The sequence below is a fragment of the Diceros bicornis genome, chromosome 22 (assembly GCF_020826845.1).
Source record: "Diceros bicornis minor isolate mBicDic1 chromosome 22, mDicBic1.mat.cur, whole genome shotgun sequence".
NCBI classification, from domain to species: domain Eukaryota; kingdom Metazoa; phylum Chordata; class Mammalia; order Perissodactyla; family Rhinocerotidae; genus Diceros; species Diceros bicornis.
In genome coordinates, this window is record NC_080761.1 from 5,244,065 (window position 1) to 5,260,136 (window position 16,072).

The following is a 16,072-nucleotide window of genomic DNA, read 5'->3' on the forward strand; positions in this document are numbered from 1 at the left end:
GACTTCATCAAAATTAAAAACTTTTGTACATCAAAGGACACTATCAAGAGAGTGAAAAGACAACTCACAGAATGAGAGGAAAATATTTGAAAACCATTTATCTGATAAGGGTTTAGTATCCAGAATATATAGGGAACTCTTACAACTCAACAACAACAAAAACCCAATTCAAAAATAGGCAACGGATTTGAATAGACATTTCTCCAAAGGAGAAGTACAAATGGCCAAAAAGCACATGAACAAATGCCCAGTACATCAGCCATCAGGAAAACGCTAATCAAAACTACAATGAGGTACCACTCCACACTCACTAGGATGGTGTTATAAAGAAAACAAAACAAAATGGAAAATAATAAGTGTTGGTGAGGATGTGGAGAAACTGGAACACTCATATATTTCTAGTTGGGAATATTAACATGGTGCAGCCACTGTGTAAAGGAGCTTACTGGTTCCTCAAAAAGTTAAACATAGGGGCTGGCCTGGTGGTGTAGTGGTTAAGTTCATGTGCTCCACTTCAGCGGCCTGGAGTTTGCAGGTTCAGATCCTGGGTGCGGACCTATGCACCACTCATCAAGCCATGCTGTGGTGGCATCCCATATACAAAATAGAGGAAGATGGGCACAGATGTTAGCTCAGGGCCAATCTTCCTCAGCAAAAAGAGGACGATTGGCAAAATGGACGTTAGCTCAGGGCCTATCTTCCTCACCAAAAAAAAAAAAAGTTAAACACAGAATTACTATATGATCCAGGAATTCTACTTCTGTGTATACCCCTAAAGAATTAAAAGCAGGGACTCAAACAGATACTTGTCCACCTCTGTTCATAGCAGCATTATTCACAACAGCCAAAAGGTGGAAACAACCCAGATGTCCATCAACGAATGGATAAACAAAATGGGGTCTATATATATAACGGAATATTTTTCAGCCTTAAAAATGAATTAAGTTCTACAACATGGATGAACCTAGAGGACATTATGCTAAGTGAAATAAGCTAGACACAAAAGGACATACATTATATGATTCCACTTATATGAGGTACCTAGAATGGGCAAATTTATCGAGACAGAAATTAGAATAGAAGTTTACCTGGGGCTGGGGAGTGGAGAGAGGGATGAAGAGTTAGTGTTTAATGGGTACAGAGTTTCTGTTGGGATAATGAGAAAGTTCTAGAAACAGATGGTGGTGATGGTTGTAAAACATTGTGAATTTACTTCATGCCAGTGAATTGTACACTTAAAAATGGTTAACACTGCAAATTTTATATTATGTGTATTTTACTACAATAAAAAGAATGCTCATCTCAAAAAAAAAAAAAACTATCAACTTCTTAGAGTTTTTATTTCTGTTTTGGTTTACTTTTTATTGACATATACCTACAACAACTGTACAGCTTGATGAATTTCCACAAACCAGAAATATCTATGAAACCAGCAACCAAATCAAGAAAAGAATGTTCCCAGCACCCAGAGGGCCCCCTCCTCTTCCTTTCCAGGGCAGGTTCTGTTTGAATGTGAATATGAGGCAAGTCCCAGTGACACATGGGACTGCCAAGAACCTCAGAAGCCAGCGCCCAGGAGGTTCTCCTCAGTCCTGGCAGAGCAGTCGATGTGGGGCAGGCAGGCCACAGCAGCCGCCTGTCAGTCCCGCCCCTCACACTCAGACAAGACCTCACAAGAGCCTGCACGTGGCCACAAGCAGAAAAGGACTCCTGTCATGTGCTGGGTGCCATCTCCTCAGGATCCACCCAGCACAGTGATCTATTGTATACTTTTGTAAAATACACTCCTCACTTACTTCCCAGTCCATTTGGGTGGGAGAACTCCACAGGTGAGAGCTAAAAGATGTCCATAGAACTTGGTATCAACGAACTTTCTCTCTGGCCAAGTCTAAGTTATAATAGTTGCTTTTCAGCCACTACCTCAGGCAGGTGATCAAGGTCAACATCAACAGGGGTAAGTCACGTTGACAGTATGTGCCCTTGATGTGATGTGAGGAAAAGGCACTTCACCTCTGTGGTCTTCCTCCTCAGAACCTACAGCCCCAGTCTGATAATGCAAAAACAATTGACAAACCCCAGTTGAGGGACACTTGACAAAATACCTGACCAGCACTCCTCAGAACTGTCCAGGTCATCAAAACAAGGAAAGTCTGAGAAACTGTCACAGCCAAGAGGAGCCTAAGGAGACACAGCCACTAAATGTAATGTGGTCCCAGATGGGTTCCTGAAGCAGAAAAAGGACATGAGGGAAAAACTGAGGAGATCAAAATAAAGTCTGGCCTTGAGTTAATAAAAATGTATCAATATTGGCTCATTAATTGTGACCAATGTACCATGCTAACGTAAGGGGTTAATAATGGGAAAACTGGGGGGGATATATGGGATCTCGCTGTATTATCTTTTTGGTAAAACTATAAATCTAAAACTGTTCCAAAATTAAAAGTTACTTTAAAAAGTCAACAGTAGGCACTTTTGAATCATGAAAGTGTTGGCGGCATTTTTGTCACCTGACCTCCGACCTCCTGCCCATGCCCTGGTCACCTGTGAGTGGAGCTTCAGCCCCAGGGGAGCCCGCGCTCTCTTTCTCCCCCGTGAGCTCTCATCCTGCTCCTCTCCCATCCTGTCACCCTGGGAGTGGGAAGCAGGCCCATGGCTGGAGCTCACCTTGCTCAGGGGTCAGGGAGATCGTGTCCTGGCCCTGCCCAGGGGGAGTGAGAGAACATAACCCAGAGAAACCTCCTCGGAGACACCCAGATCTCTGCTTCAGTTATTCCAACAACCTTTCCGTCCATTCCAGGAATACAGTCCACATTCAAAATGGACTGCCCTCAAGTCTCACACACAGAGAAGCTGCTGTTAATAAGGAGCTAGATCATGTCACAAAGTTCAGGTTTGCCGCCCATGCCAGGCACCCCATTCCCACAAGATCGTTCAATCCCAGCCATACATCAGAGGGAACATGGAAAACTCCCATTCAATTTCTAAGTCAGCTAAGCTGCAAAAAAATTCATTAAAGGATAAAACACCAACGTTTCTCTTCATGCGCTGCCTTCTTAGCAGGTGCTAGCCATCTGGGCACTTCGGAGCCCACTGGGGCCGAGAAGCCTCCTGGATGGTGTCCTTGCAGATGTTCTGAAACAGTTTTTACTAATGTACCAGCCTTCTGACTCGAAGGCTTCCTGCAGTGGCCACAGGACAGGCTGAAGGCAACTCGGCCAACGCAGCTACACACAGGACAGACAGGAGTCCTCTGCACAGTGCCAGTCTCTTGTGGACTTCTGCTCGCCTCCCACCGTCTCATCAGCTTCTCGCTCTGCAAGCACCCTGCAAGAGCTCCAGGCTAGGTCTCCTTGGCCTGGGAGCAGCTGGCGGCCAGACAGTGGACGTGTTGGCTTTGGTGGGACAGCCTTTCTCTTCCAGCAGCTTTGGCTTCACCCCCTCAGGACCCTAGCCCTGGCCAAGCTTTGATGTGAACTCAGAGAGGCCCAAGCAAAGCCAGCTCCCAGGCATGGGTGCTAGCCTTGTCCTTCTTGTGTTGGCATCAGCTTTGGAGAGCTGTGCACGCTGGGCCTGTGTGTGCAAGCCTGTCTCTTCACAGCCTTTCTCCAAGCGGACCCCTAGTGCCATCGGCCCGCCTTCCTGAGTAGCTCCATTTCAACTTAAAAGTGTTCATCCCTCCAGCCTCTGCTGTAGGACACTCTCAATGGACTTTCCTCTAGCTCAGTGTACAGGCCCTAGGAATCAGCTTCTGCCGCATTGGGCTTCCGAGAGTTTGCACTGAACTCCTTCCTCAGAACCCCTGCCCCTTCCCACCCATTGTTCTTCTGCTTCTCTGGCTGCTGGTTCTCTTGCCCACTCCCTGCTCCTTGTTGACCGTCTTCCCGTGTGGCTCTTGGATGAGAATGAGGCGCGAGCCGCCCGGCTGGGGTTTGGATTCCTCCCGCCCCTGCAGCTCATCCTCTCCTGCCTCCTGTCCTTTCCTGAGTTCTTGTGTCCCATCCCCCTCCCCCCCGTCTTCTGTTGCTGGACCACAGCAATAACAGCCAGAAGTTAGCAAGAATCTGAAATACAGCGTTCAGTTCATAGTTGCTGAACTCAAAATGAATTGAACCCCTGACATGACTCAGCCAAACCTGTAAGGCTGCAGCTTCCCTCCCTCAGCTGCAGTGAAGCGGGTCTGTGTATGTGACTAGAGACCTTGAATGGGACAGTATGGGAGTGGAGTTAGCCTGTAGAGAAGATGTGAGGTTAGATCAGGTGACCTCCAGTCGTCTCTAATGGCTACTCCGCCCTGCTTCTGGCTCGGTGGGGTCCCTGGGGTCCCTGGGCATTGCCAGACCCAACCCACGAGCAGGAGGCAGTCATCCCCCACTTGCATTCTAGGTGTTAAGTTAACTCTCATAAGGCGTCCCAGAGAGGCTCACATTGTTTCATTCATGAAGGACAGAGGCTGCATCTGACAAAGGTCATCTACAGCATCTGTGATTTCTGAGTAAAAACCAAGCAATGATAATACAGACGCCAAGAGCCACAATGAACCCCCATCCCCTAGCAGAGCCCAGCTCAGCTTGGGCCAAAGAGCTGATGCTGGTCGAGGTGTGCCCCCCTCCCGCACTGCCACCCATAGTGCACGTGCTGTGTCTGCCTTGACTGCTGGTCAGGAGGTAAGTGGCCTGGGATCAAAGCATTTCCTGGGCTGTGGGACAGTCCCGGGTAAACAGGGCAGTTGCTCACCCCACCAGAAAGGCCCAGTGTGGAGATGGGGAGGAAGCTGACCTTGGGCTGCTGTGACCAAACATTCGACTGAGGATTCTGCATAAACAGACACACAAAACAGATAATATAAATTACTCTCAAAAACATAGGCCTTCTTAATGCGCTGGTGTCTACAAAATCACAGTAAATTCTTTACTAAAGAATTTTAAGCAGCTAAATTTTGAGATTCTTTCTGTTCTCTTTTTGCTCAACTGAAATTCTTAGGAAAATACTTCCTGACACCAACAACTATGAATGCCTTGGGGCCGTGTTTAGAGGAACTAACAATTCCTGTGTTTCCTGCTTCCCTGGAGAGTTCGGTGTTAAAACCTTAGATGCCTATTAAAAAACAAGCGGGCCCAGGTTGCTAGCCCGGGAACGCCATCTATAAAGCTGTCTGTGTGAGAACAGGTGGCATTTTTCCTTTCAGCATTTTACAGTTCGCACATGAGTGCGAGCCTCTTGCAGAAAGTGAAGCCACAGCATGTTCACTTGCCTTTGCTCCCCACAGCAAATAATCCCAAAGCTGGTGACTGGCGTTCCAGGAAACGTAGCGCTTGTCTGTAGCCTTCGTGAGTCTGAGGCCATTCTGTCAGGAGAGGGTGATCATTAGGAAATGACTCTGCTCACTGGGTGGCCAGCCTTTGAGAAGAGCCTGGCTGTGCTATCACCTTGAAAACAGAACAAGAGCCCTTTGGAGCTAACAGGAATGCATCTGCTTTTCCGGGGCAGGGTGGTCACAGTGGGGCCACTGGATGGAAAGCTGTGTCTGTCTGGAGAGTGTTTTAATTTGCCTTCTCTCCTGTCCCCCTTGCAGATGGCGCACACGGATGAGATAACCCACGAGATCGCTAGCTTTCTTGACCAGACCTTGTACAGATGGGATCGTCTCTGCATGGAAGCCCCTGCATCGAGAAAACTGGCCAGAGAGCTCCTTGCAGAGCTGCGGGGTCAAGTCTAGCACAGGCCTGTTGAAGATGTCGCTGCCACGCAGGGGCCCAGGCTCGTCGGGGCCACGCAACAAAATGATGAGACCGCTTCTTATGGCTCCAAGTTTGTATGTAGGAGGAGTACCCTCTCTGAGCCATGAGAACGAGCCAAAAACATCTTGGCAAGTTCCAGTGGTACATATCTTCCCTCCAGTGGTACAAAGCTTCCCTCCACTCGCAAATTATAGAAGCTTCAGGCTGCCCAAAACCTAACAAGTGCTTTAGGCCCAGACCCAGATTTCGCACTAATGGCTGGATTATGCCTCCCGCATTCCCTGTACCTGCCCAGCCCAGGACGTCCATTAGAGATTCACTGAAGAAAGGCTGGATGAAGAACAGAGGCTCATTTCCTTTTTTTCCCATATCAACCAAGATGCACAACATTATTTGAATGTTTCAGAGTCTTTGGACTGAGAGTTTGGTCATGAGCTACTGATCAGTTTAGAAAGTAACTTAGCCCTTTTCCATAGACCTCTTTTTTTTTTTAGAACTCAGGTAATTGTTATTGTATTTCTTTTAATCCATAGGGATTTAAGATAAAGCCACACTCTCTTGCTTCCCTAAGAAATTCTTCATTCAGGAGGGTCAGGATCCCTCAAGCTTCCCTTGGCACCCCCTGAGCAGGTCAAGGAGAAGCAGAGCCCACCAAGCCCAGTGGCAAGGAGTGGTGAGGGGCCGCCGGGCACCGTGGGTGCCTGTGCCGGCCCTGCTGTGGAGAGCACCACTGCTGAGCAGTGAAATCAAGCCAGCCTGCTGCTAGCTTGTTTTGCTTTCTGCCTGCTGAACACTGACTGCTACCGAAAGAGTTCATATTACCTCAAAGATGGCTGGGGGCCGGGGTACAGGATGTGTTCCAGAAACGTCAGATTATGCAACAGTTGTCTTGTGAAAGGAAATGGGAATTGGAAATTTATAATAAAGAATTGGTAGCCCCAGGGTTAATGTTTCTTTCACGTCAGTTGAAGATACTTTTTCCTTTCTGGTTTATTCTTCACTTGCATTGATTTTATGCTCTTTGGTGTATATTCTGTTTGTCAAGGGAGTCAAGACTTTATGTCCACTTTGATTTATGTATTAGTAATCTCCGAATCGCCTTCAGTCCCAGCTGCTGTTTGAGGTATGAGTCAAGTTTTGTTGTATTAGAGGTTGCACTTTCAGGAGAATTATTTGTTTTGGTTATGGATCAGCAAAATTCCAAGTACTTTTGACCTGAGCCTTCCTTTTGAGAAATGTTACACTATGAAATGTGTACTGTTAAAGTACTTTTATCACAACTGCCATCATTCTTACTTTCCTATGCTTCACTTGGAGTTGAGGACCTCTCTCCTATGTTGATTTTTGCTGTGGAAGCTGTGGTCAACCTCTGCGGAGATGAAGAAGGGGCTCAGTTTGGTGGTGGTGAGTAATGCTTAAAGTGAGCGCCTGCCTGGAATCAGACCTCCCCGGGGGGTTGTGCTTCCCTGTGGACTTCCATTCACGCTGTATTTCCCAGCCAACAGTAAAAACAAGACGGTTATCCACCTCACACTGTGTAAGCTACGTTTCTGGAAGATTCCTTCCTGTCCTGACCTTGCCTCAGCCTGTTTGTAGTATCTCCCCATTTCTTTACAAAGCCTCTGCGTTCTCCTGAGCCGTGGACTGGGATCAGAGAACAGAGCCCAAAATGAGAGGGAGAAAAGGCTTTCCTGACCACCTGTTAATACAAAGGTTATGTTTTTCACTGGGACTTGGAGATGTCAATGGAATTTGTTAGCTTTTTAAAATTTGTAATTTGTCTTATATTTTTTCCTTCTAAATAAAAAGTCACACTGCACCTAATTTTGTACTCTATTATTTTTTTTATTTTTTTATTTTTTGGTGATGAAGATCAGCCCTGAGCTAACATCCATGCCAATCCTCCTCTTTTTCCTGAGGAAGACTGGCCCTGGACTAACCTCTGTGCCCATCTTCCTCTACTTTATATGGGACGCCACCACAGCATGGCCTCACAAGCAGTGAGTCGGTGCGCGCCCGGGATCCGAACCCAGGCCGCCAGCAGCAGAGCGCACGCACTTAACCGCTACACTACGCCATGGGGCTGGCCCCGGTATTCTTTAAATATTATAATCTTAGAAAAAGCTTCCCTCCACTCACAAGTGGACAGAACCTCTCAGGCTGCACAAAACCTAGATAGATAGATCTGCCCCTGGAAAAGACCAATTATGGTTTATCCTTTGGGCCTGGGAATCTTGCCACCAGACATCTACAAACTGGGGTCCCATTGGCCAGGAAGAAGGGAGAGTGACTGTAGGGTGGGCAGGCAGCAGGGGCTGCTGAGACCAAATGAAATGCATCAGACATATACATTTTTTTTTTTCTGTAAGTCAGACTTAAATAGTACCATTTAGTGTAAATTGGATTGTTCTATACGTTGTTCTTCCCCCATTTCTGAAAATAGAACTTGTCCAACAAAGCACAGCCCACACCCTCTTGCTTGCTCTGGTCTTTCAGAAACTCACTCATGGCCCTTGTGCTCCAGCCTTCACACGCTCCCCGAGGAGTCGTCGTGCAAGACGCACCCCACCGGTTCCACCTGGTGGGGCACGCGTCACTGTGGCTCCCTGCAGGACCCCAGCCCCTGGTTTCACTGCAGCCAAGCAGTGTACACGGGCTTTCTGGATGGTCACTCTGCTTCCCGACACAGGACACTGGGCACCTCTCGTCATGTCCAGAAGGCATCTGAGAGAGTGGATGGCAAGTGGGTAAGACTCGTTTCTGAAGAAACCCCTTGCCTGGGCAGGCCCAGGCTGGCTCTATGTTTGTGTGTGTTCTTAGCCCTTCTCCACTCAGCCTTATTTCTCACTGGTGGGTCAAGGATGCTGGGACAAAAATGAGATAGCATCCAGGGGACAGGAGAAAGACAGGCTTTTTGTCGAAGTGGAGGAGTCAAGAACAGGGACTTGCAGGGGGACGCTGGGGAAGCCTAGAACCAGGGCAGGCGGCTGGCAGTGCCGTCATTTCAGGACGGGCCAGCCTGGGGGCGGAGGGTGGGCACGGAAGTGTCTGCATAGTGAGGGCAAGGGTGAGGATGCTCGTCCTTCTTCCACAAGGAAGCAGCGAGATGCAGGCTCCAGGCGCACCTCTCCTGGCCTCTTCTCCTCTCTCTCAACTCCTTACCGCCCCACCCACCAGCAGCGGTACTGGAAATGGGCTTCTTCCCTCTACTTGACACTGGATTTAACATGGATTTCATGGACTTCGTCAAACAATTCTAAGTTATCATCACCTTTTATTACTCCTAAAGAAAGAACCCAAATTAGGCAAAATAAATGTGTGTGTGTCTTAAAGCTGCCTTCTAAAATCCAGTTCCACAATTTGTTTATACTGTGAGTCCAAATCATAACCCTCATATACAGACTGGTAACAATGAAGCTTATAACGTAGGACTTTCCTTTTCCCCAGTCCTGACATAATCATGTCTTAGTGTACCTGGTGTTTTAGGTAGGAAATTTCTATACTTTGATACTGAGAGTTTCACACCTCTTAACTTTTCTGTAGAAGTAGTCTCATAAATCAGTGTTGGAAATCTTATTGGCCTCTGATGTTCCTCACATTACGATGAATCCACATGTATCAGCCAGGATTCTTGGTTGCAAGCAACAGAAATGGACACAGTGTTGAAAGTAAAAGGGAACTGGTCAAAAGGGTATTTAAAAGGCCACACATTGTCACGCAGGCAAGGCTTAGTGCTAGTCGGTTGGCAGCGGTGCCCACACCCCGGCTTCAGAACGGTCTGGGGAGGACACTCCCGTGCCGCCTCTGAACCCTGCGGCTCAGCACCCCTGTAGCTCTCTCCTGCATCATCTGCAACCTCCGGCAGTGGGACAGGCCCCTGTGCCCCATTCTTTGAAGCACCGGTCAGAGTCCCGGCTGGCACATCTGACTCGGGGAGCCCAGGTCCCCTGCCTGCACCTAAGCTGTAAGGGGAGCTGGAAAAGCAAGTGTGTGGCTTGTTTTGCTTCTGTGACGTTATTGGATACCTTGAACACCACCAGCGCTACCACCCTCCTACAGGAAGGCGTCAGAGCGCAGGCAGCTGAAGAAAATAAAAAACATCCACAGCACTATATATCGTCTATTTGTTAAGACTCTTCTAGAGCAGCTGAGAAGGTTGCGTCCCATGAAAACAGCCCAACACTCAGCAATAGAGCAAGAAAAGTAGAGGAGGGCCCATGGCAGAAGACCAGTTTGTAGTCACTAGACTGGGTTTCTCCAGTGCAGACCACGTAAGGCTCTGTGGGGCTGTCATGTGCTTCCTAGGGTAGTGAGCACCGTCCTGGCGTCTCCGCACTAGAGGCCAGCCCAGTAGTGACAATCCAAGTTTTCTCCAGACACTGCCAAGTGTCTCCCAGAGGAAACGCCCCACCCCGTTGAGATCCACTGCTCTAACTGGTGGTTCTTCCCTTCCTTCCGGAAAGACACCCTGGATAGAAACACTAACTGCTACAGAGATATAAATTAGACTTAATAGGATCCTAATGAGAACTAGATAATCCAATTCCAAAATTCATATGGAAAAATAAACATTTAAGAACAGCCAGGAAAATTCTGGAAGTGGAGTGGAATATAATGAAATATGCCACGTGTTGGCACATATTCTAAAGCTCAAGTCATTACAGTGGTTTGGGACTTGAAAGAGGGAGCACGAGGAGACTGCTCCTGTCAGGGACACGAGTACCCTTATGACACCAGCCGACAGTTCTCAGGCCTCCTCTGGTCTGGGCAGCACCTAACCCGTCACTCTCCCCTCCTCCCTGACCTTGGCTGGTGAAACATTCTGGGTCTTCTCAGCCTGAGAACTAGTCCCTGCTCGACCCCTGACCGCTTCCTGGTGGGTGCCTCGCCCTGTGAACCCTCACTGTGATATGGGCTCAAGACAAAGTTGACATAAGGGAAGCCATATTGTAGAAAAGAAAAACTGTGTTGTAACTTAGAATGACCTCCCTCAAACTAACCCAGCTGGAGCTGCTCCCTCCAGGAGATCTAACTGCTCTGTGGATTTCACGACCCCTGCTTGTGCATGTACTTCCCAGCTGCGATAAGATGATGACTTTGTTCTTTTAGTTCCTTACAAATGTGATGACCCCCGAACAGAGAGTCTATGCTGATAGCCATCATCAATGACAACTGAAAGATCTGGTGTGGCAACTCCTAGTCTGTAACACCCGAGGGTCAACATTCCGGACCCCCTCCCCTATAACCCACCGGCCTATATAACTGCTATAAGATTTTGTGCCTCCTTAAGGTGGCTCTTTGAGACATTAGTCAGCCATCTTCCCCCTTGCTAGCAAGCTGTAATAAACTGCCCTTTCTCTGCCACCATCTTGCCTCTTGACGATTGGCTTTTGTCTCACAGCAAGCAGATCATGCCCTTGTGTGGTAACAACGGCACTGGGCTTTCACATGCCATCTCTGTGCAGAGGGCCACACCTCTCTCCTGGACCACAGACCTGAGCATCCCACTGCCTGTTAGGCATCTCCATGACCATCTCAGGTTAACACGTGCAGAGCTCCTCCCACCAGCCCCACCCCCACCCCCCGAAACCACAGTCTCGCATGTCAGTTGCTGGTAACTCTGGCCCAACTCTTTAGTTATTCTTGATGCCTTTCTTTCTCTCACTCCCATGTCAAATCCATCAGGACTTTCTTGAATCTGACCATTTCCTGCCCTCCACTCTCAGACGCCATCATCTGCCTGGTCTCCCTGCTCCCTGCCCCGCAGCGAGCAGGGTCTCGGCAATCCCTTTCCAGTGCCATCATCTCACACCACTGTTCAAAGCACTCCAAAAGCTCCCCTCTTCACTGAGGAAAACCCAGCATTCTTAAAATGGCTTTCAAGGCCCTACACAATCTGGACCCCCTTTTGTTCTCTGACTTTATCTCCTAATATTCCCTATGATCCCTTCACCCCCCCCCCACCTGCTCCCCTGGCAGTTACTCACGCTCCAACCCCAGGGCCTTTGCATGGGCTGTCCTGAACCCCCCTAGACATGCAGGTCAGCTCTCTCACTTACTACATGTCACTGCCTCCATGCGGCCTCCCTGACCACCCCAACGACAATGGCACCACACACTCTCCACCCTTACCCTGCACTACCTCGACTTTCGTCCCCAACACCATCTAGACACCAGCTAATCTACTTACATTTACTCTCCACTGACTGGCTCTACCACAAGTGCCTGCAGTAGCTCCTGGCATACAGTAGGCACCCCGCAGACACCTGCTGAGGTCATCTGTATAGGAGTCTAGTCTACGGTAAAGGCCTTTCCATCAACAGGGCTTCTGGAGCACCCCCAGACGGAGCAGTCTGTGGGCCATGACCCAACTTTCTGGATGGCAATCTGTTCATGTGCCCAGCCTCTGGGATTACTAACAAACACTCACTTCCCTGCTCTGCAAAACAGCCTTCTCCCCTCCAGGTGCACTGAAGCCACAATTTCTGCAGTTCTCTCTTCCTTGACATATTATTTAATTTGTTAAAGCAGATAAAATCATAAAGCTACAATTTCTTTCCCTTAAATTATGTCTTTTCTTTACAACCCAACCTAAATGTACACTTGTAGTGTGCCATTAGCAAACACTATAATTGCCTATCTATCTAATCAGTTATCCCCATAATTCTTTTTTTTCTCAAGGCTCCCTCAGACGTAACTGATGTAAGATCTGGGGAGACTTAAATCATGCAGTCAGAACGTGGACGCTGAGGCTCGGGGTGCAGCCTGCGGGAGTCTCCACCGGGGAGGGCTCCTTGACTGCTGCCTTGCAAATCCTGCCAGGAGTGTCCTGGCCAATCTCAGGACACACACTTCTGCTTTCAAGGCCTATTCTGCCAGACCTCTTGCGACAAGGGAGAACTATTAGAGCAGAAAAGAACTTTCTGGAACTCAGAACTCTTGGCAGTGCAGCGAGGGCCCAAGTGCGGGCAGTTCCAGCCCCTCCCGCTTCACCCCACAGGCAAGAACACCTCCTGGGCTGGGCACTACAGGGGCACAGCCATCCCCCAAGGTCCGAGCTGAAGGAAAGTACAGGCATAAGAAGGCTGAAGAGCACAGAAACCACAACGTGCACCCCACTGCCCTGCTTCCCAGGCAAAGCCACCGAGGACCTGGCGGCAAGGCAGCTGTGCGATAAATGAATTAAGACAGAACGTGCTCACTCCATACAATGGAGTAATATTTGGCCATAGAAAGGAAGCAGGGCCTTGGGCTCTGCTCAGCGGGGTGGGCATCTTGCTGAGGGCTGTGCCTGCAGGGGTTAGGGGGAAGCAAGGGCTGAGAGCCATGAAGGCGGGTGCGCTGGGCAGGGAAGGGCGGGGCCTGGACAAGTCTTTGCAGCAGTTGTCCTGTCTCCCAACCCAGGCCTGGGGGCTGAGAAGTTAAACCCCTGAACTTGTTTTATCTCAAAACAGCACTTGGCAGGGATCAGATTAGTGTTTTGTGAGCTGTCTGGAGTGGAAGGAAATGTGTGGTCATGGTCAGAGAGGCCTTTATCTGCCCCCCACACACCCACCACCAACCCACACACCCACCAACACACACACCCATACCCACACCCACACACACGGGTTCCGGTGCCATCAGCAGCCCCTTTCCCAGGCCCCGCCCCTAGTGGGCTCCTTTGGCTGGTCCTCTCACGAGGGCCGGGTTTGCCTCTGCTCCGACGTGCTGATGCCAGGGTGCCCGGATGCCCGACCACCATCCAAGCAGGAGGTGATCCGCAGCCCGTGCTGGTCCTGGGAATGTTCATAGTTTTACGGTAGCTTCCTTCCGCCCCCAGCCATGGCTGATGGCCTCCTCCCTCTTTTTTCATACTCTCTCTAGTCATCAAACTGCAACAGAAATGCCTTATTAGCTGATCAATCTCCCGGATGGCAGCACAGGATGGGAAAAGATCTATAAAACCTCCTCCTTGAATAGTCTCAACTGGCTTCTCCTGCCTTCCACCTTGTAAACCCCCAGGGCCCAGCCAGGGAGGGCCGCGTCACTGTCCTCGGGGCAGTGGCCTGGGGATTGCATTCACGGCCTCCTTATTGAGCCTCACCTCTGGGCACTGCCCTGGGCAGTCCAGGCGGCCTTTACACCCCCAGGCCTTCCGGCTTCAGACCCCACTCCCCAGCCCCGACCTTGGACTGAGGAGGCTCCAGGAAGTCTAGGCTTGGGTTTGCCACCGTCCTGGCACCCCTGTATGGCGTCTTCGCCATGGCTGGGCCCTGCCCAGAGGGCCCCCACCCGCTCTGTGCACCCTCAGGTGGTTCATGGCCCAAGGCGCCCTCGGGGGGGGTGGCGCTCCCAACGACCGGTGAAGCCCAAAGTCACTGCACTTTTCACCCGCTGGCGAAGTGCCAGGGGCAGCACCCCCACCCTGCCTTCTCTGGAGCCGGGTGTGGCAGGCACTGCTACCCCAGGGAGGCCGGCGGCGGAGGCCACAGGCCTGGGACCACGGCTGTCTGGCAGGAGATGTGCCAGGCCGGCCCGGCTCACTTCACAGGGCAGGTCTGTGCAGTGCTATGCTGGCAGACCCCCTCTCACAGTGCTCCTCCCCCGGCAGCTCCATCTAGAGAGCGAGGAGGTGGCGGGCCCGGAACGTAAAGCTCTGAAAACACTGGCCCTTGAGCATAAATCACGCAGCGTTTGCTGTTAGCCGCCCAGGGGGGGTTAGTCGCCTTTGGTGAAGCTGACGGCGGAGGACTGCTGTGTGAGAGCACACCCCACAAGGCTCCTGGCCTCCTCAGGCTTCCACACGGAGTCAAGCAGGTCACAGGAGAGAGCCAGACGCACCAGAAACATCTGCCTGAAACTCTTCTTTGAAAGCTCTGCTCTTTGTATTAAAGGGACGGGTTACTATTTCCGGGTCCTATACTTGGGGCACCAGGTTCTGCCTGCTAATGTGACATCTCTGTACTTCGTTTGGCATGGAGACTATCATTTCAATGTTTTGATTTGAAATTCCAATAAAAATAAGTGCTTTAAAGCCCTATAATCCTAAACTAGAGACCAAGAGGGAGAGGAAGACGTCTCCCCTTGTCCTTCTTCCCTGTCCCCCCCACACTTCCCACCGAGGCCAGCAGTGCTCCGGGCACTGCTCCTGCGCTGGCTGCTGCCCAGAGCCAAGGCCGGGGGGTGGGAGCAGGAGGGGCAGTGAGGCCTCCTGGGGCGCTCCTGCACCCCCTCCTCCGGAAGCTCAGCCCAACTTGGGTGGGAGGGAACAGGGGCTGCCTCAGGCCGACCAGGGGTGACAGCCAGGCCCCGGGCAGGCCAAGTGCAGGATGGGGTACTTGGGGGACATCAGAGGCCTGGCCGCCCGAGGTCTGACTGCAGGTTGACCTGGCCTGTTCCCATACATGCTGGAAGCCGAAGTGGCCTCGGGAAAAGCGTACCCTTGTCCCCAACCCGACCTGCTGTGCGAAGGCACAGGGGTCTACTTACTAAGGGGCAGAGGAGGCTTCCATTTCCGGAGCCTTTGTTCTCTGAGGACAGTGCTTGGCAATTAACCACTTGACTCACTCAGAGGACAAGGCTGCCTCTTCCCGCTCTGTAATAAGCCTGTAGAAAAGCCCGAATTAAAACATTCCTGGTTTTGTGCTGACCACCCGGTTGGGGTGGCGGGGTCCTGCCATCTGCCCAGCTCCTTGGTGCCCCCATGTCCTGGAAGGCTCCTCAACCCTGAGGCCTGGCCTGGGGTGCCTCACAAGGGGCTGACCTGTCGTGGGAGCCCACATGGCCCCCTGTGGCATGACTGATCCAGACGGCAAGCAAATGCTGCCAGTGTGTCAGGGTCAAGTTCACACGCAGCTTAGGAAGGCATACATGACAGACAGAAGGGGCTGGGGTTTCATTGCTTTCACTCGACCAGGGGACCGATGGTGACTTGTGGGATCCTCCTCTGTCCTGGTCCCTCTGCTGGGTGGAGGCATTACCTTGTTGGTAAACAGGCTCGTTCCTATCAGTGTACAGTCAAGTCGCATAACGACGTTTCAGTCAATGATGGACTCTATATAAGAAGGTGGTCCCATAAGACTAGTACCATGTAGCCTAGGTGTGTAATAGACTATACCATCCAGGTCTATGCAAGCACACTATGATGTTCACACGACAAAATCACCTAACAACGCATTTCTTAGAACGTATCCCCGTCATTAAGTGACACGAGTGTATTTCTTACGCTCAGCCTGGAGGGCAGCTCATACCTTCACTTCCACTCAACCTGGGACAGTGACAGGGGTTGGGGGGACTGCTGAAGCCAGAAAAGTGTTTCTCCAGGGGCAGCGGGGATCAGAAATGGTGCCACT

At 50.5% G+C, this 16,072-nt stretch overlaps 2 protein-coding genes across 9 annotated transcripts in view; one reads left to right on the forward strand and one right to left on the reverse strand.

Moving 5' to 3' along the window:
• FANCC (FA complementation group C) overlaps positions 1–7,557 on the forward strand; it is a 267,168-nt gene extending 259,611 nt beyond the window's left edge. For all 8 annotated transcript variants that reach the window (XM_058565471.1, XM_058565467.1, XM_058565468.1 and 5 more), the window contains one exon: positions 5,573–7,557. In XM_058565471.1, the coding sequence (XP_058421454.1) occupies positions 5,573–5,716 (144 nt within the window). In that variant the 3' untranslated portion in view covers positions 5,717–7,557. The remainder of the gene's footprint in view (positions 1–5,572) is intronic.
• AOPEP (aminopeptidase O (putative)) overlaps positions 1–16,072 on the reverse strand; it is a 514,798-nt gene that overhangs the window by 146,014 nt on the left and 352,712 nt on the right. The gene's annotated exons all lie outside the window — the stretch shown is intronic.